General features: G+C 33.5%; 2 protein-coding genes across 7 annotated transcripts in view; one reads left to right on the forward strand and one right to left on the reverse strand.

The window, feature by feature from the left end:
* Positions 1 to 768: 768 nt before the first annotated feature.
* LOC148625595 (glutamine synthetase-like) lies at positions 769 to 13019 on the forward strand. 6 transcript variants are annotated; one of them, XM_088569192.1, is made up of 9 exons: positions 769 to 1057; positions 4405 to 4511; positions 5008 to 5043; positions 6323 to 6472; positions 6964 to 7128; positions 7619 to 7801; positions 9206 to 9342; positions 11114 to 11313; positions 12513 to 13019. In XM_088569192.1, the coding sequence occupies exons 4-9, from the start codon at positions 6325 to 6327 to the stop codon at positions 12871 to 12873; spliced, it is 1194 nt and encodes a 397-aa protein (XP_088425318.1). In that variant the 5' UTR covers positions 769 to 1057; positions 4405 to 4511; positions 5008 to 5043; positions 6323 to 6324; the 3' UTR covers positions 12874 to 13019. The 6 variants fall into 6 exon arrangements, with proteins under 6 accessions (XP_088425318.1, XP_088425321.1, XP_088425319.1 ...); XM_088569195.1 differs by lacking the exon at positions 6323 to 6472; XM_088569193.1 differs by lacking the exon at positions 4405 to 4511.
* Positions 13020 to 18674: 5655 nt separating this feature from the next.
* Positions 18675 to 21003, reverse strand: part of LOC148625596 (uncharacterized) — a 37592-nt gene continuing 35263 nt past the window's right edge. Inside the window, exons 6-7 of the transcript XR_015919955.1 lie at positions 19199 to 19304; positions 18675 to 18815 (exon numbers count right to left, since the gene is read on the reverse strand). The gene's annotated coding sequence lies outside the window, so the exon portion shown is untranslated. The remainder of the gene's footprint in view (positions 18816 to 19198; positions 19305 to 21003) is intronic.

Here is a 21003-nt window from a genome sequence, read left to right on the forward strand (position 1 = left end):
ATACAATGTAAATTGCCCCTTTAATACAACAGGAGATTTTAGCAACCATAATTTATACAGGGCAATTGCCCTGTATTAATTTAATACAGGGCACATGCCCTGTATTGGTACCAGTATCGTATTGCATATCCCTGAGCAGGAGTATGTCAAAACATGGATGCTATAAAAATATAGTGCATTTTCTTTTTGCCTCTCTACAAACTAATATTTTGTCAAAAGATATGAACAATGACTTATAAAATAGAGCAAACATCACACTGTAAGATGAAGAACTTTTTTAAAAGAAAATCTAACATAATATCATAAAAATGTTCCACTGAAAAGGTTGGTTTGGTGAGTGCAAAACGAAAGTGAAAGTAGGGAAAATGGCTATTTATAGTTCGAGACTACTTTTCTGTCCGATCTTCGTGGACTCACCCTATTTTCTTTGCGGGAAATTATTTTTTCACATGTCCTTAGAAATGCTACATAAGTGAAAGTTTTATTGAATCAATTTACATATTTTTTAAAAAATCCTAAAAATATGCACTTCACTATAGAAGTCTATGGGAAAATTAATACGATACTGAGACTTATTAATTCTGGCCCTGTATAAAAGTTAAACTTGTCCGCCATTTTGTTTGAAACAGACTATAGAATTTTGTTTGCCAAAAATGACTATAAATTTGCAGTGTTATGTGGAATAGACCATAACTATCGCTTTTATCCGAAATAGACTATAGTTTTACAATTTCTAGCAGACGTTAGTAAACAAACATGGAAGCATCTGAGAGGATGTCTGATCGGCATGCTAAAAGTGGTGAGGACATGCTGGAGGTGTTGACGCATGACCTTATGAGGTACGAAACACTTTCTGAACAGAGTGAACTGTTTGCCCTCGCGTCAGCCCTTGCAGAAACTGTCCAGACGGACGATAGCGGAACAGTTTATGTTGAGCTGCCAGTCACTGGTGAGCAAGAAACAGATGACCATGATGAAAAGGAGAATAAATGCATCAAGAGATTTGGAGTGTTACAGTCTTCACTAAGAAATATGTCATACTGAGCTGTATTTAAAGGTTTGTACAGATAACTCCTGTTATTTTAAGTCATCAGTTAATAAAGGGATCATAAAATGGTTATTTTCATATTAATCCTGTATTATGTCCTCGTACAGTCGTATTGGGTTTCGACCACTTGTATTGGCCCTCGGCTTCGCCTCGGGCCAATACAAGTGATCTCAACCCAATACGACTGTACTTGGACATAATACAGGATTAATATGAAAATAACCATTTAATAACCCTATAGTATAACACTCGTCTCATGATATATGTTGCAAACTATATGATTTTCACGTGTGGCACTTTGGCTTTGTATAACATCACAAAATTAAAACGAATGGAAATCTAGCGTCTTTACTTTTTTATAACAAATTATGACAAACTTTGACGTAAACAAAGTGCAATAAGTCAAGTATGAAAAATAATGCATTACAAAAATATATTGACGATAATACAATACAATACACTATTTAAAACAATTAATTTTTTTAGCATATCAACCAATATAAGTCGCTTGCAAAGTACCATGAAAAAGTAAAAGCTTGTGCAGTACAATTTAAGGTTAGAGGCACCATACTTCGTTTACACACAGTCACTAAAAAATAAACTAAACTAAACAACAACAACAACAACAACAACAAACAAACAAAATAAAACAAAACAAGACAACAAAAATATTAAAAGGTCAATTAATCAAGAACAATTGAAATGTTTTCCCCATCCATTCCTTAACTGTCCTGCTTTCAAGTACCTGACTAGATGCCATTAACCTCTTAATGAAACGGCACTATGTCTTAGGAGCAAATGGGGTCAATGAGACAGAGACTAGATGATTTATCTAGTGTATATACTCTATTAATGTCATCGAATACTCGCCAACGTTCGTGTCGTGGGGAATCAACACGCATTATTAAAATGTATGCTTACAAAAATAATTGTATTTAAATAATTCATTAATAATAAACCACTTATCCTCCGAATGAAATATGTTGAATAATTTGGTTTGATATCATAACGATCCAATTAAAATTATATTTGATCTTTAACCTCATATCAGTACGCGTTGTTTCTAACTAGTAACTTACTCAATAAAACAGTCGTTTACTCTAGGTATTCAAGTTGTCAACAAATGCATATTTAGGCATAATAAGCAATTTGATGTTTAGCTAGAAATTCAAATCATATGAGATTAAAAATACTCCTAAAATCTAGAAAAGAAATTTAGAGGGATGTTGAATACAAGTTTAAAAATATTTCATGCAAGGGCGGATCCAAATATTCAAAAAAAGAGGGGGCGGGAGGAAATGGTTTACACAATAAAACAGTCGTTTACTATCGGTATTCAAGTAGTATACAAATGCTAGACTAATTAAATCAACACAAGGATCTGTACATTCAAACTCCATATTTCTACAATCGCTTAGACTAAACTACTGCGACCTTGACATCACTAGGAACAAAGTTTCCCGCGATCTTCTGGAAACCCTCATAATTCAAGGTAATTTTCAGAATACAATAGCATCTAGACTTATTATTTTTCAACCTTTTATACTACTTTTCAGTTAAAATCCCGAGTCAAAAACATGATACATCGTTGTTACTCAACAACAGACGGTAAACTTTGATTCAGATACGTACGTGTAGTACTTAGTAGAGATTCCCCATACTTTGTGAAAAAGATTCCAAATAATCTTCCAAATCTACCGAAGAAAATGTTTTCAACATAAGGTTATTTACAACATATTTGTCCAGTGTGGTAGTTGCGTTATGAGACAAACGGTCAGCATTCAAGAAACATCGTTTATCCTGATCCTTTGATCTCACTGTCCGCTGTATAGATGACGAATTATCGTTAAACAATCCTTGATTAGGGGATTTTATGCATTGCATCTACCCTCAAAGAACTTTAGATGAAGGATACTACAGACACTGTGAAGTCAGCCTCGTATTTTGACCTGCACTTAGAGATCAATAGAAAACGAAAGCTACTGAATAACCTATACAACAAATGCGGTGACTTTTCATTCCCTATCGTCAACTTCCCTTTCATCTGTGGCAAATCATTTCAGCATCTGCGTATTACAGTTTTCATACCACAAGCCATACGTCATGCCAGAGCTTGTCGTAACTAAGCAGACTTTTTGTACCGCGCTAGACTTCTTTCAGTTGGGCTTCTGGAACAGGGTTATGTTGCTACAAGATTGAAGATTAATTTGAATGATTTTACTGACCTGGAGGTCGATATACTGGATTTCGACTTGAAAATTAAGTATTTGCAAAAAGCCAACTACATGTAGCATTTTGTAGTTCAATTACACAAAAAAGTCGGAAAGTTTTCTTTTTATGAATTTATCTAGATGTTCCATTAACCGACAACGAACCTGGATATCACACTAACTGTCGCACTGCTACTATGCCACGTGTATGTTGATGATTTTATAAAGTAAAATAGAGTGTCATTCATCATAGGAATATTGACTTCAGTGTTAACAATTTTCAACAAATTTATTTGAAGTCGATACCCATTCAAGTTCCTTATATCTTGCCCCTATAATTACAATTTGATACTTATTTGAGGTGAGAAAATTAAAAAATAATTCAGTACATGAGTACTTTGATATTAAATGTATTGCCGAAATACGAACGACCTTGCACTCTTGGGAATATGATGTTAATTTGTGCTCCTCTACGTAACTTATCGACCATTTTGATTATTGACAGCAAATCGAACAGAAATCGGTAAATTACTTTAGAAATCGAATACGTAATAATCAAATCCCTACAAGAGTTTGACAATTTTAACTACCAATATCGAGAGGAATTCGAACATTTTGAATTATTATTTATGACTGAAAAAAAAGACGAACAAATACGTCAAGCTATTACTGATCAATACCAATTCATCACCGACCATGCTTTATATGAGTAACCGATAAGAGTTCGATAAACAAAAACGTAGCTAATCAATATAAATTACCATTGAACGTATGAGCGACCAGTGAACGATCACTTAGATAAGTAATTCCATTAAAGGATAAGAAAGTGATTGTAACATATATATCGGCTGTGGTGTAAACCATTCATACATATACATCCATGTGTTTGCAACCTGAACTCCTATTACTATTTACCCGGATCTTAAGTTTTAGACAGATGTAGACCATTCAAAAACTTTAAGGAGAAGACAAGTGGCACGGAGGGGGGGACTTCGAACATTAATGAAATTTGTCTTCTAAATCTTATACTGCAATTAATCTAATAATTAATTAAAGGGACTGATAGGCATATATGTAAACGTCTACCCGAAAAATAAATCATAGGAATTTGATCAAGTAAAATGGGACAAACTAAATCAATTTCAGAAACATCGAAAACAACGTGAAAACAGACTGGTATTTTCGGTAATGATATAGCAACATTGTCTGAACATATTAAAAATGAAAACGGTTTATACTACTGCAAAATTAAGGTAAGGCTACCAAAATATTAATATATATTTTAGGAATCTTGCCTGGCACCCTTCCTTTTCAGTGTGTTTGGATCCGGCCCTAACTGTCTTACGTTAGAATACAAACACTAAAGTCCCCCTAGGCGCATCCCGCTGACTTACTAAAACAATCTTTTTTTGTTTTGCTATGTAAAGCCTATAAAATCAAATGCTTCGTATCACCATCAACAGCTCTTGACGTCTTTATTCTCGTTTTACCAGCAAAATGATTCACAGAGAAGATTATCGACATCGAAGTTCGTATTTATTGGATTTTTTGTTGATTAACTACTCCCAATTTATTTGCTTGTTATATACGTACTTAAAGTTATCGCCGAGCAAAGTCCATTATCGTTAGTCAATTGTCCATCAAAGTGTGCTTACACATTTTATGCAAATGTCATGAGAAAATATTTATTTAAATGACCTTATTGTAAATTAGTGTGTTCTGTTCAGTGATGAACTCTCTCTCACACAGCTAGATGACGATAACGGCCTGAACAGATTTTGAAAGGTAAGCAAAACGTTTTTTCTCTTTTTCCAGAAGCATTTAAAGGTTCAAATATGTGTCACAGAATTTTATTTTCCGAAAATTTGGAGAAACATGTAGGTTAAGTGAAAATACTATTAAAAAGCATCGATCAAAATAAAGTTAGCAAAGCTAGGTCATTTATTTAAATCTGTTTGACACTATAGTAGTTCATGGTCATTAAAGTAACATACTAATCGGTGTCTTCTGTTTATTTTCAACGTACATATTCTGTAGCTTGGAGTATTTATAAATCGGTATTTGTGAAATATAATTTTTATTTCCTGATCGACCCAAATAATTAATAATGAACCAGTTTTAGACTAAGGGTTCAAGTGAAGTAACCAGCCGCAAGCTTTTTTTTATTAGAATATACACAAAAACCAAAAAATAAAAATGTCTGAAATAGTACGTTTTGAAATTTGATATATTAAACACAACAAATTTAGACACAATAATTTATTGAAATACAAATAATTTTTAAATATAAAACTTGGGGTGCGGAAAGGTCACACATGTAATAATACTTCAAACATAAAACACCAGATGTCGCTGCGAACTGCATCTCAGTATGCAATGCACATTAACTATAACAATACAATATAGATATAGGATGTCATCAACTGACTTACATGTAACTAGGAATGTGAGGTAACTACAATGTAGTGTTGACGATGTTTGTGGACATGCCATTTTTAATAAGGAAACAATTTAAGCATTTAAACCGGTTTTTTTAATCTCGTCCGAAAACCTTATAGACCACTAGATAATCTTGGCGTTTTCCAAACTATATACATATATTTACATGTAGGACGGACACATTGAACGATCAAAAACTGACAATGGAAGTGTAATAATAAAAAAGACAACATACCACACATATATAAACATAATGCAACGTGTGTTTATATTATCTAAAAAAAAAAAAACACAATCCATTCCACTTACAATTCACCATTCTTGTCTATTCAGAAAGTATTGTTGTTGTTAAACTGTGTGTGTTTTCAGTTCTGTGCGGAAAAATAGGACATCAACATCCCAAAAATATAGGGATGGAAAGGGGACTTCTAACACGACATTTGATAAGGCCTTTGATTCGCTCTTGTATTGAATTGGAAATGTCGTTTAATTAAAATCAGTATCTGTTTAGATTTATAATTAAATAAAATTAAAAAAAATAGGGTTTTATAAATGTAATATCTTACTATATATATATATATATATATATATATATATATATATATATATACATTTCGAATTGTAGCTATGGCAACAAACAAGCATAACGTACTTATCCCTGATATAGACTACAAGGGTAATAAAGTAGTCATAGAATACGTCTTTGTTAACCACACTGGTTACGAACTGTGTTCCAAATCACGGGTTGTAGACAAAGAGCCAAGGACGGTGGAAGGTAATTACATGTAATTTGTACAAGGATTTCTCTTTATCTGTTTTCATGTTATATGCAACTTCTTAACTATTAATGGAACGTGTACAAAGATTCTTAAGAATCAAATTTCATGAGGAATTTTATGTCATCCTTTCAGACATGTACATTAAAATTTTAAAACGGAACATATTTATTTTCTCCGATAAGAGATTGTGTAAAAAACCTTCATTCTTAATCTGAAATCAATATGATGCTTTCATGCTACAGAATGTTAAGTTCATTGTTGTCGTTTCAGTAAATGGTTTACATGTACAGCATCATCTTTGTCATTTATCAATTTTATGACCATATATTCTTTGATCTCTAAGTAAACTTCGCCACTAGTATTTGAATTCTGTTTCATGGTTGTAACATTATGATAAGCTCTTTCAACATTGAGTAAATAATTTTAAAACTTGCCATTATTTTTTTTGGAGTTTACATTGATTTATATGGAGTCTTTATAATTGTAGATTGTCCAATATGGGACAGCTACATGTGGAACGATATACAAGGAGAGCTGAAAGATTTAAAGGACATGATACTAAAACCTATAGCCATGTTTGAAGATCCATTTCTGAAGAGTCCTCATAAGCTTGTTTTGTGCGAATTCTGGCTATCCATGAATAAGCCATCAGGTAATTCAAGAAGTTTTAGTCAGACAAGTCGACCCTTAATCTGAATTTTGATTATTTGTCCTTTTTATAAAGTTTAAAAGTAATGAAACAATAAAGAACAGAGGCAAGCTTCACTCATTGAAGAAAAACTATCTTACTTTTTGTTCAAAAGCCAAACAAAGCGATATCGTAGGGTATTTACAGACAGGATTATTCCCTTGTTTGTCTGTCAAAAGATAAATCGCTCACGAAGTATACCATCGCCTCACCTCAGTAACCGTATGGTTCAAATATAAATAGGCCGTCAGACGGGATGTTGATATTGTTTCAATCTAAAATAAAATCTTATGATATGGCATATTTAAAACTTCTTTCAAAATATAAGTATTTGCGGAGAAAACTGCGGCAAGAATTCTAGTGGCCTCGATATGTATGATCATATTGACCTGTCTTACAACATAATAATCGTGTTTAGGTTTGTTGCATAATTATCTCTGTTTTTTTTTGTCAGCTATCAACACTCGTTACTCCTGCAAGAAGACAATGGAACGTTTAGATTACGACCCAGCCACGAATTACCGACCGAGGAAACGTCATGATCCATGGTTTGGAATTGAACAAGAATACTTTGTTGTAAATGAAGATGGCTCCCCGATCAGTTACGAAAAAGACAAGTATAACTACGATTCACTAAGTAATTATTTGTTTTTATGTTTCGGTAAAAAATCTTCTTGTTTCCCTAGGATTCATTAAAGGTAAACATTTGGTATGAACAAATTATCGCAGATGACTTACAAACTATATTTCATAAACAGGTATGATTCTTTTTTTCAATAGTTCCTTTTGATTTTGTAACAAACTTTCTGATAGGTTGTTCTCTTTGAGGAAAAAAAAAAGGTTATTTTGTATAACCTCGCTGGGTACTATCGCTTAATTAATGCCGATTGGTCCACACTTCACGGTTTAAATTATCCTGAACGAAAAAATGTTTAGATTATGAATCAATTCTTAATGTTTGGTCTGTAACACATTTGAAATTAAACTGTACGGAATATTACTAATTTTTAACAGGTTGTACGCTATAACTGGTTGAAGCCATTTCACAATTTTTAAAACCACGAAACGTGGTATAAGTGTAAACTAAAACAAACCAGGTTATTTCGTTAATTATAACCTGTTCAGGTATAATAAACATTCGTAGACTACATATGGTCACCTGAATTATTTCTTTTCTTAATCATGTTCAACTTCGCTTTTTCGTTAGACTAGGGTTGGTCAACAGAATACGTTATTCTGCAGAATCTTTTTTTTCTACCAGTCAATATGTAATATTGATCATTCGGGACGTCTACCAGCATACAATAACTTTTACCCTGAGCACTGTCGAAAAAAGAGATGAATATAGATTAACAAATACATGTATGTGGAAAAAAGAAGTTATTTTATTTTTCTTGCAAACGCCCCTCCCCCCCCCCAAAAAAAAAAAAAAAAAAGGAAAAAGAAAATAAAAAAAATAAAATAAAATAAAAGAAAGAAAAAAGAAAGACAAAAATACTGTAGTAATCGAACTGTGTATGATTTGTACTTCCATTTGATTAAATTGAAAAGTTGTTTAACCCATTTATATGAATAGTTTTATTCTTGAAATAAACAAACCAGTTACTTACTCATTATTCATTACCGTAAAATGCTTACTGTCCTCGGATAAATACTATTGATCTTAACGGCAAGAATGGTTTTGGCATTATAGGCATATCTATCTCAAAGGGACAATAATCACTTCCCTATTATTAGTAAGTATTTTTAAGTATATCAGATTATCTTCCAAAAGACTAAAACAATGCTCCACCGTGATGACTCGGCGTTTTCAAAACCATTTAAATGTATTAACATGTGGGACACGTTGATCGATCAAAAACAGACGGAACGGAAGTATGATAAATTGAAAAAGACAACATATACCATGCATATATAAATATAATGCAACCTACTTTATATTATCAGAAGACCACATACCATTCCATTCATCAGTGAAACATTACAATTCACCATTCTTATTTATCTATTCAGAAGGTATTGTTGTTATATGTGTTTTCAGTTCTGTGCGGAAAAATAGGACATCGACATGCAAAAAATATAGGGATTGAAAGGGAACTGTCTACACGACATTTGATGGCATGTTTGTATGCAGGAGTGAAAATAGGAGGAAACATTCGCGAAAATGATCCTTCGCAGGTAATGCAAAAATATAGAAGTGAATAAAGCTCACAGTGTTAAATTATCAGTGACATGTACTACTATATCGTTTCCAGTCGGTTCAAGGGATATGTAAACAAATATGCACCAGTCCACAATTGTGTGATTGTTTATCGAACTCTATCGCTTTCTAAGTATTTTTCATGGTTTTAACATAAAATATTAAAAGAAAAAAATTCAAATTCTTAATGGGAGCCAGTCCATATGGGTCCCCTTTGGGTCTGCTTATGGTTTTTCTTCTAAATTGCGAAGGTCCTTAGCAGAAGATATGTGATTTTAAGTGGTAAAAAAGAGATCTTTTAATTAGAAGTAAAAGGCAAGAAGATGTTTGTTCGTGTTGACAGAAGTGTGGAAAGGGGAGAGTTTATTGTTTCGATATACTGAAAATATTGTCTAATGTAAGCTTTGTCATTGTACTTATTCTCATAGAAGACAATTTTTAAACTGTTCTGTTTATTACAAATTCTCTCAAAATAATAATAAAAAATACCGCAGTGTCTAAAGATGAACCAAGGAGACCTATGTTACTACATATAGCTGGACACGAAGAACAAAACATTTTTGAAACATTCTCAGATCTACCGATCCGGGAACTAACTATGACCAAGCTTTCAGAACACACGTAATTTGCTTTTTTTAGAAAGGTAAATCGAAAATACAGAAGTGCCAATAAAAACTGTGGATATCGAAGAGGCTAAGTCAATGGGCAAATAGAGGCTCCGAGGAGCCTGAATCGCTCACCTAGTTAAATGTTTGCCTTTCAAGGACAGTAACTCTAACAAGTTGTCCGATAACTTTGACTCAAGGAAGAATTTGTAAGGCTTATCATAAGGACAATTTCATATGTTGAAAGTTTCATTTTATCTATTATAGTTTTCAAGATATTGGATAAAAACTCCTAAAAACATAATTGTTTTGCCTTAAAAGGGCAATAACTCTAACTAGGAGTTGTGCGACAACTTTGATCCCCCGCAAAATATTGTAGGCCTTATCATTAGGATCATTTCAGCAACTGAAAGTTTCATTCTGTTTATCATAGTTTTCAAGATATTGGCTGAAAACTGTAAAAAAAAACCGTCATTTTTCACCTTTCAAGAGCAATAGCGCTTACAAGGAGTCCTCTGATAACTTTGATCCCTTGCAGACTTGTAGATATATGCAAAAAACTTCTGACTGACCGCTTTGTTCTATTTTTAGTAACAACAGCCATTTTTTCCACGGATCAAAAATCCCTACATCATTTCTATGAAAAATGCCCTAAGGAACTTTCATACCGAATTGGGTTCCAATTGGTCTGGTAGTAGTGTCGGAGGTTTGGAGATATATGCGTAAAACTACTGCCTGACCCGTATGTTCTATTTTTAGTGAAGGCGGCTAACATCAGTTCTATGCGGATACTCCATAGAGCATTCATACCAAGTTTGGTTCCAATTGGTCGAGAGAAGAGTTTTGAAAAAAAAAACGTTGACGGACGACGACGAAGACGACGACGACGGACGCCAAGTGATGGCAATAGCTTACCCGGCCTTTGGCCAGGTGAGCTTAAAACGCGTTCGAGTTCTACAATATAGGGCCATTTTTGAATTATAGGGATGCTGATGAATATATGATGAAATGTATGATGCTTTTTGGCATAAGATCATTTACAAATAAAAACTAATATATTTTTTTCACTTTTTTACTTGTTTTAGAGACAAACTGGCATATAAGAAGATATAGTACCCATATTTAAGTTGCTTTATAATTACAGTGGGAGTATCAGATAGGTCCATGTGAGGGTGAAACCATTGGAGACCATCTGAACATGTCTCGGTATATACTACACCGTCTGGCAGAGGTATTTGGTCTACGTATTACTCTTCATCCAATCCCTGTTCATGGTACACCTTTTACATCAAGTGGCCATCTCAACTTCAGTACCCAACAGATGAGGGACAAGGGTGGTATCAAGTAAGGCGTGTCTGAAATAATTGTCAGTTGTGATTTACGCTATAGCATTTATCCCAACTCCCAATAGACCCTTTTGTGCTTACGTTGGGGTAGTCGACGAGCATGCTCAATATACACTTCCGCGAGAAAAATTCTTTTGTTCTACCCATGCTCTACCTAGCGGAAGTGTATATTGAGCATGCTCACCAACTTATCATAAGACGGTCCATTAAATATTTTCCTATGATAGATCGCGTGCAATATATAACTCAGTTTACAGCTGTATGGATATTTAAAAAAGATCACGATTTCAAGCGATCATAACGTACAGTATTATAACAAATAAATACAATTCAGAAGTAGCTTCTTTTAACCACTATAATAATATTTCTTGAATCGATGTTGATGTCCAGACGATATTGAGTTCAGTGTGCAAAACTGCTAAGGTAAATAGCAAAAGTAAAACATGAAGTTCTTCATATTGGCGCAAAGGTTCGGCGATTTTGTAACAAGTATTTCTAAATCATCGTTTAAGGTAGATCATGGCTAATATGTCTAGAAGATGAATTCCCTTTTTTTGGAAGATGACCTTGAATGAACAAACTGCAGAATTTTAATGTAAATAACATAGGTCACCGAACTTGATTTGGAGATAATTTAGGCTTAAAAAGGCAATTTTTATATGGCTTCTGTCGGGAATTTCACTATTTCGCAAATATAGAAAAAGCGGCAAATAGAATGTCCCCTTAATTTACATAAAGGACAGTTAACTGATATTCTTTTATATTTCAAAAGTAAAAGTTGGAGTCACCGAAATCTTTTCCATGTAGTATAGAAAAAAAAAAAATTAAATTCCCATTACATTTCTTTAGAACATTTCCCGCCAATTATCTCCCCTTAAGAGAGGCTTTATACAGTTAATGTCTGTAATTTTACTATACAATTTTCTAGGTCAAACATTCTTTAAAAATAATTTAAACATAATGTTTGTAAACCATTTTTAACATTATTAGTTCGTTGAAAATATATATGTCTCTATGATTTTGTAAGCTAACAGAAAAGAATGCTTAGTGTAATAGGTATGATCTACCTTAAGATATAAAAGAGTCACATTATATATTTTCCGTCCGTGAGAGACCCGACAGGGTAGTCAAGGACGTTAAAAACCCCCTTAGTTAGACGCTTATATAGACAAGTGAAATGTGTTTTGCTTTTAACAGATTCATTCACCATGCTATTAATCTACTATCAAAATCCGACGAAGATGCTCTTTTACGCATGTATGACCCCACTTTAACAGAAGAAAACAAAGAGAGGTTAGGAGACACAACTAGTTTATGGCACCCACAATTACACAACTTCCTGTGTGACGCATCTAACAAAGCAATGAGCTCCGTTAGGATCCCACCGCTGGTGACGGTTAACGGGTGTGGATATTTAGAAGACCGACGACCATCTTCAACTATAGACCCATATGCAGCTGCCGAGGGTATTGTCAGGGCTTCGGTCTTCGGTGATTTTCTCTTACCCGGAAATGAAGCATTAAAAGATTTAGCTATCTGGGACACGGACCCTGAGTAGACTACAACAGCCTCTTGGTGGCATGGCGTCATACATGTACATGATATAAGTAATGAACAATTTATCATTATTGAATACTCGCTGGTGTTAGTACTGTATAAATATAGCTATTGAATATAATATTTTATTAAACAAAGAATTATGTATTATTGAGTTATCGTCAAACACGAATTTGAAATATACATAAACTGAACCCAGAATGGTAACAATGCATTCATTGTCACATGAGTGTATCATAATTACATGTATACATAATTAAACTGTTTAAGTAAGGCACAGACCATTTTCTTCTAAAAAGGGGAGGGGGACTGTTATTTTATGTTCAGATGGCACAAAAAAAATTATTTTCTTTTCAGTAGCAGTCGGAGTTAAATAAAAAATAGATTGAACATCCACATTGTCAGGTACGGAGCCATGTAAGTGCCATGGAAAAAAAATAATAATAACCAAGTTGTTTGCACGAAATATAAAATTGTGCACGAAATACGAAGTCTTGCGCACGAAATACTATATCGTTAGCACAACATACCATATTAAAAATGCTAAGGCGTGCACACGAAATTTTAAAAGGTGTGCTCCAAATATTTAAATGTGCGCACGAAATAATAAATCGCGCGCGAAATACTAAGTCGTACGCACCAAATACTAAATCGTGTACACTAAATACTAAGTTGTGCGCAGGAAATAATAAATCATGCGCACGAAATACTAAATCATGCACACGAAATACTAAATCATGCGCTCGAATTACATAATTGTATGCACAAAATAATAAATCGTGAGCACGAAGTACTAAGCCATGCGCATGAAATGCTAAATGCTAAATCGTGCACACAAAAGCTAAGTCGTGCCCACGAAATACTTATTCGTGCGCATTAAGTAATAAATCATGCGCACGAAATATTAATGCGCATGCGACTTACAGTCAAATGACAGTTGACACGAATGAGTTCAAGCATGTCGATGACATGTCGATTTTATAGTGTTTCGTGTGAACGATTTTGTATTACGTGCGCATGACTAAATATTTCGCGCGCACGGCTTAATTTTTCGTGTGCAAGGCTTAGTATTTCGTGCGCATGAATTATTATTTCCTGTGCACAACTAATTAGTATTTCGTGTACACGATTTAGTATTTTGTGTGCATGACTTAGTATTTCGCGTGCACGATTTTGTATTTTTTTCGCACAAGTTATTATTTCGTGCGCACATTTTAATATTTCGTGCGCATGTTTTAATAGTTCGAACGCACGACTTAGTTAATTAATCCTTCGACACGATAGTTTCCGTGGCCTGATGATATAACCTTCTCTCGTGTAAGTAATATTTTGATAATGACAATTATAAAAGATAAACCTTTACTCGAATTTTATCCGGTTCATAAATCGTGTCGACCAATTATTTCATGTCTGCGCAAGCATGTCATCAAATACGTGCATTTAATCTAACTATTGGACATGTGGACTATTCCATATCAATTTTATATGAAGGTAAGCATGTGGACTATTCCATATCAATTTTATATGAAGGTAAGCATTCTGTTAATTTGATTGTTCAGTGATGTAGTTAATTTTCATCACACGTTGGCTACGTAGAATTGAAGATTGATATTCAAGTTAGTTTTTTTGATCAATTACTGCAGATTCATAATTATTTTGATATGGTAATTATTTGGATACGCATATAATAGGACCTATCGAATCTTGCAGATAACGTGGTCGCTAAAAATATGTGTTTGCGCCTCTCGCGTAAAAAATGACTGATTCGGGAAGGAGTCATCATGTTTTCGACATTTTGTTTGAAATATGCTGATAATAATGTGGTCTTAGTGAACTAAAACGTCAACACTGAAGGTAAGTACAAAAATAAACCTCTTTTTGTTTTGGAATGGATGGTATAACTACAAATGAATTGCAAATTACACCTGATGATTTGTTATTGAGTTTTTCATGGCACAAGCTAACTTGTTTTAGACCTGTGAGGCATGTATCAGTTCGTTTTAGTCAGATTAGCTGAAAAATGTGGAAAGGATGGAATACGAGCAAACACTCGACTGCTGACAGTACAAAGAATCTTCCATGGTGAATTTCCGATTTTCAGTGCGAAGCACGATAAAAATAATGCCATTTCTATGTAATATTGTACACCTAGAATAAAGTAAGTGTCGGTTTTTGTAATCATTTGTAATGGGGTTACTTATAAAATAGTGTCAAACAAGTAAAATATACTGACAAAAAAAAAAACCTTAAATAACACAGGGGATCAACTCCGGTTTAAGCGGAAAAATTGAAATCCCAGCCCATTCTGTTCATAGGGCTAGTAAGCCTCGTAAATTTCGTCCCATACTTACACTCAATAGCATAGACGGACATAATGTTTAATGAGTGTAGACTGCAATCTTTTCAACAAAAGCAAAAAAGCAAAACAAAACAAAACAAAACAACAAAAAAAAAAAAAAAAAAAAAAAAAAAAAACGGAAAATAAACGATTTAAAATCATGGCGTTTATTTATTTATTAACAGTATAAAGTATCATAATAATACCCAAACTGGAAATTCTGCCAACTATTCATCGTATCAGGGGATATCATAGGGAAAGGGGAAGGAAACAGAGAAATATGCCGCAAGAAAATGGCGATTATTTCCTATCGGAAAAGCTTTGGTTCTTTAAAAATGCCCGATAAATATATAAAGTAACGCTGTGTTCTCGCTAACGAGATGTTCATTTCATTGGCTGTAAACTTAGACGAAACATAACGAATATTGTAATTAGCCACGTGCATAACAGCTTTGTTTTTTTTAGGTTAATCCTCTAGATTCGGCATCCTTTATATAATAATTTACAAATAATATTCAAACCGTAGACATTTATTTGAAAATTTAAACAAAGCAAGTACATATATCCAGGGGGTCATTTTTTTCTGTAAGTGGAAAAGGGGGGTTCAGTTTTTTTTATAACTTCAAAGAGGGGGGTCATTTTTTTGCACATGGATTTCAAGAGGGATCCAAATTTTTAGTTACGCAGAGCATTACACCAGTCAAATTAAAACATATTTTACCACCTTTAAACATTATATTTCATTGTCACATGCACGATCTCTGGTAAAATCAAGTTCACACACCAACATCACCATCAGAACCTAAAACATTTACAGTTATTAAATCAAATTGGTCTGACTTATCTGCTGACGATTCAATTTCCTTACCAATATCTTGAATCTCAAGAGCTGTGTCTGATTCTGCTTGATTTTGATCAGACTTTTCCAAAGTATCAAGTTTTGGAATTGAAGACTTGAATTTTTTATTGTAAGAATTCTTTAACATCTCAACTGCTTTTGCTTCAAAGAGTAATCAAAGAAACTACGGTTATAACGGTAATAAGAAGAATGTTATCCAGGGACAAAGACCAAACATGGAAAACAGACGTACAAAGAACATGAAATTTTGTTAAAAGCAAATATACAAATTAACAAAAGCAAACGAGCAACTATGACTCCACTAAAAACTTGGAGCATGGACCAGGTGCGCCAGTAGGGTAAGCGTCCTCTGCTTTTCTAGAAACACCCGTCGAGTTGCTCATAAAAATTCAAGTCCGGGGTAGACGAAAGAGGAAAGGAAAACCATGACACATTGAACAAATCAGTTTTCATGGCGCAGATGGATGCACCGTAGCGATCCACGATTTCATGATGACGACCATAACATAAAACTTCTATAAGGATGACTTCAATCTTGTAGCAACACAACCCTGTTCCAAAAGTTTATTTGTTAGAATTCTAGCGCGATACAAAAACTCTGCGTAGTTTCTGGCTCTGGCATAATGTAGGAGTTATATGAAAACTCCATACGCATGTTTAATAGAGGGGGTATCACATTTAAAAAAAAATGTTTTTAAGGGGGATAAGAAAATATCATGGGGGGGGTCAAGAAAATTTTATATGATTTCAAAATGACCAGTCCCCCCTCCCAGGTAAATAATGATAAATTTCTATATCCATTTGAATCGTAAGGGGAAACAAGGGGGCTATATAGTCAAATTTTGTGTCCTGGATCTTTTTATGTAATATTCAAACCAGAACTTTTATTCGCCTATTGCATCTTTGTATTTATATAAAATCATATATCTTGTCCTACCTTTCTATTTCAAATGTGATCCTGGCCCGACCCCCACTCATAAAAATCAACATGGTTACTCGGAGGCGTATTCAGGTGGGGGAGTGGCGGGCGTGCGCCCCCTAAAATTTGCAAAGCATGGGTTGTCAGGGGTAGATTTAGGCGGTTTCAAGTTGAAACTTTAAATTTCAAGCCAATTTTACCACAAAAGATATCTACATTGCACCCACTCTAAAATATTTCAAAAATTTAACCTCAAAATTTGTGTCACCTCGCTTCGCTCGGCAGAATGTTTACTGTGCGCCCCTATCTAAAATCCTGGATCCGTCCTTGTTACTCCTACAACGTAAGAGGTTGGAATTCCGTTCCACTATACCCCAGGATGGCATCAAGTCCGAAAATAGCTTGCCAGACAACCTCTAGCATTGCTGGAGTGCAACATGGTTTGCTAACTAAGCATTGTATTGCTTATTTATATATTTCTTTTTTGCTTTTATGGAGAATATTAAAATAGTTTCAAAACAGGCAACTTGTTTCATGCTAAACGGTTAAAGCAAGATATGATGAAGGCTATTTACAGGTTAGTGAACAGGGACGGCTCCAGACACTTTGAAAAGGAGAGGTGCAAGCCAATGTGATGGTGATGCCAAGACATTATTTTCCATGTTTTGTCAATTTTACACATGAAAATGACTAATTTTCTGGTAAAAAGGAGGGGTGCCAACCCCCTCTGATCAATGAACAGGTATTACCAGCACAGTTGACTAATAATCATTCGATAAAATGTCCTATTAAACAGGTGCATCATGAGCTTATGGTATGATTATCCTCACCTCAACATCTCTCTTAACTTGTGAACAAAAAAAATCACAATTTACCAGTCTTGTAGAGTTTATACAAGGAAACCATGAATTCAGACCAATTCAATGTAAATTATAGGTACAAGTACATGGCATGATTATGATTAGCTCAAAATTCAACAATAAATCCTTCTTTTCAAAATTTTTAATGTCTGTGAATGTTTATATTTTATTCTGTTTACCCATGGAACTTGTTTTTTTTTTCATTGATTGGTTGTGGTTTCAATGCATATTGCAATTATTTCTTGCATTTCAGGACAAGAATGTTTTACTGTATGAAATGATCCTGCTTTATACTACTCTACTATTATGACATTTTGAGGCGGTTTCATAGTGCTACCTCACAGAATCAACAGTTTCTTAGCCAAATAGTTGTTACACAAAATTACTTGTTTGAGAAGCAATGAAAGATTTAGCACTCACTAGTCATAAGTAGAAAACTTAAATGCATGTACCATTTATGTTTGCCAATCAGATAGTCATTCAAAAAACCAAGCAAGTAATGATTAAGCTTCTAGAAGTGAAATCACCACATGGTTATCAATAATGGGCAAACCACATACCATTAAGCAATCTATAAAAAGGCCCAAAAACAAATAAAGTAAAACTATTTACAAAAGACCATAATCAACCTAATCTAGAGAAAACAATGAAGTAATTTTTTAGCTCAGTTGATAGACTGACAGCTTGTATTGCAAGGGATTCTAGGTTGTATTCCAGAATGGTACTGTCAAGAAGTGTACATGGCTGTAATTGTATACATGTATGAAAGTGACTTTTACTTTTGAAACACAACACATTTAAACCTTGTACATTTGCATAAGAAATATGATTTTGAAAATCTTTATTTTCAAACTTCAGCTTCATATCAGCTTTCATTACAGTGCAAGCAGAGATTTGAACAGCATTGAAGATCATCTAAATTATACATGTATGAATTCTTTTCAGTCATATATATGCCATGAATGACCTGGAAGTATGAAAATCAATAATAAATATACATAATACTCATATTCAAAGTTATTGTGATTCATGATTCCTGTATTGAAGTAGACCTCTATTTAAGTAAACCCTACATTATATGGCTCATTGGATGTTTTTGTTCTTCAAACAAAACATCCCATTATGTTAAAATATTACGTCTATGTTACAACCTTCATTTAAGTGTAATGGGAACTGTGAAAGTGAGGGTCCAAGCTATTAATTTCCTCATTTTTGCAAAAAGAATTCCACATTACTTCCAACATTTCCCAATAAAAGAGGTGGTTCCTCCTTTTGGAACACCCTAAATCAAAATTAAAAAAAAAAAAAACAAGGCATAAATATATTGTATACAGAACCTCAAATACCTACACAATCTATTATCATACTTCATTTGAACAGAGCTTCCTGTTATGTATGACTTGTCTGGTAACTTGTATCGTTGGTAGATGAACATAATGGCTGCATCTAAAATTTTCTGGAAAATATCAAAACATATTTCCTTTTAATATGGAAAGAGATACTGAAAATCAACATGGATAGACTTTTATCATATTGTCATGACTATGGTATAATTGTACATGTTCATGACAACATACTGTGCAAAAGAAATCTGATGAGTGATAAAACTAGTTTCTTATCCTTAGTTACAGATATACAATGTAAGTCAACAGCTTGTATTTATGGATCTATTAAAAAAGTAAAAATATATAACACGATGAACTTCTTAAAAAATTGGAAATTGTGTCTTATATAAGGTCATACAAATGTGTATGTTAATGTTTAGATTAATTTCCAAATCATATAATTCATGTAGTTTACCTCAAGTTATGTATGAAATGTTCTCATATGACTTGCATGTATAATACCAAGGAACATTAAATATTGTTTTTGATTGCTCTTGGTCAACTATTCAGCAATACTTGTTTCACTGGAGTTTCCTTGACCTTGTACATGAATTTATTTTTGTTCTCAAAAATGAAATATGGGGTACTGTATACACAAATAACAGATCTTGTAAGGTTTTGTTTGTGTTACCCTATAACCAAGTAACTGTACAACTCATCATGTTCAAAAAGTTTGTATCATAGACTGTTTCATTTAAATGAAAATCAACAGTCATTGACTCAACGACAACTCTTCATGTCTTTAAAAATGTTAGTATGGACTATGGAACATGTATACAATACACGTATAAGGCTTAAGAAAGTTTTTTGTGTACCATAAGGTCCATATCTCCTGTAATTTGAACTGCACTCATTTACTTAGACTACTGCACATGATTTAGACAAATTATAATTAACAAATACATGGTATATGGTAAACACTTAAGCTATTTATCATAATTTTTCATTATTGTAACTGTGCTCGAGCTAAATAAAATATTTGTATTTTCATCATGGCGGCACTGTAAACAATAATGAATGCATATCATTAATATTCGTTCGTTTTGCTAATCAATTTTTTGATATATAAAAATATAAAAACAAAAAAAATATAGCAAACAATTGAAATAAAAACAAACTGTCATGTTCGAAATGAAAAAATATATTCAAATAAAACATTAATTTAGCGACAAATATGCCGAAGTTCATAAGCAAGCTGCTGATAAAAAAACACAATGGAGAAAATTTTAAATAGTTTGGCGTTTTTTGTAGAAGGTTTGGAATTATCTCAAACTACAATTTTCAGGTTCATTTGTATTCACCTTAATGTGTCACTTACTCTTTGGTGGAATATATGTCCATATGTGAGTACACGAAACTCAAATTCAGACGCCCCCCCCCCCCCAATGTGAAAGCATGATTTTTCACAAAATACCGTTCGGAAGTCTGATTTTAGTTCAAAAGTCATGTAAAAGTCCGAGAATTCCGAACTCTTGTTTCCATAGGCTGGTCGTATTGAGATACCCGGAACTCACAAATTAGATACAAATCGATCTTCAGTTTTGAATGTTTTCAACAGTAGGAATTCCGGAAAAAAAATAAAACGAAAACGACACTTACAAGCCCTTTTACTGTGTTTGACATCGGCGACGGTTGTGTAGCTTTCAATGGGTGATACATGTAATTTAGTAATTTTTTAAGTAACAGTCCATGTAAAATTAAGAAACTGCCTATAGTAGATGTGAATTAGGGTGTAGAAAAAACCACCAAAGAAATGATGTGTTCTTTTCA

Source organism: Perna viridis, chromosome 2, assembly GCF_037379345.1.
Source record: "Perna viridis isolate PV_CMFRI_1.1 ecotype Kerala chromosome 2, ASM3737934v1, whole genome shotgun sequence".
NCBI classification, from domain to species: domain Eukaryota; kingdom Metazoa; phylum Mollusca; class Bivalvia; order Mytilida; family Mytilidae; genus Perna; species Perna viridis.

Excerpts from the sequence above, each read along its gene's own strand:
- LOC148625595 (XM_088569192.1), top strand. The coding sequence starts at position 6,325 with ATGGCAACAAACAAGCATAACGTACTTATCCCTGATATAGACTACAAG. Across the intron at positions 6,473-6,963 it reads AGAGCCAAGGACGGTGGAAG|ATTGTCCAATATGGGACAGC; the intron begins GTAATTACATGT and ends TTATAATTGTAG. Across the intron at positions 11,314-12,512 it reads AGGGACAAGGGTGGTATCAA|ATTCATTCACCATGCTATTA; the intron begins GTAAGGCGTGTC and ends TGCTTTTAACAG.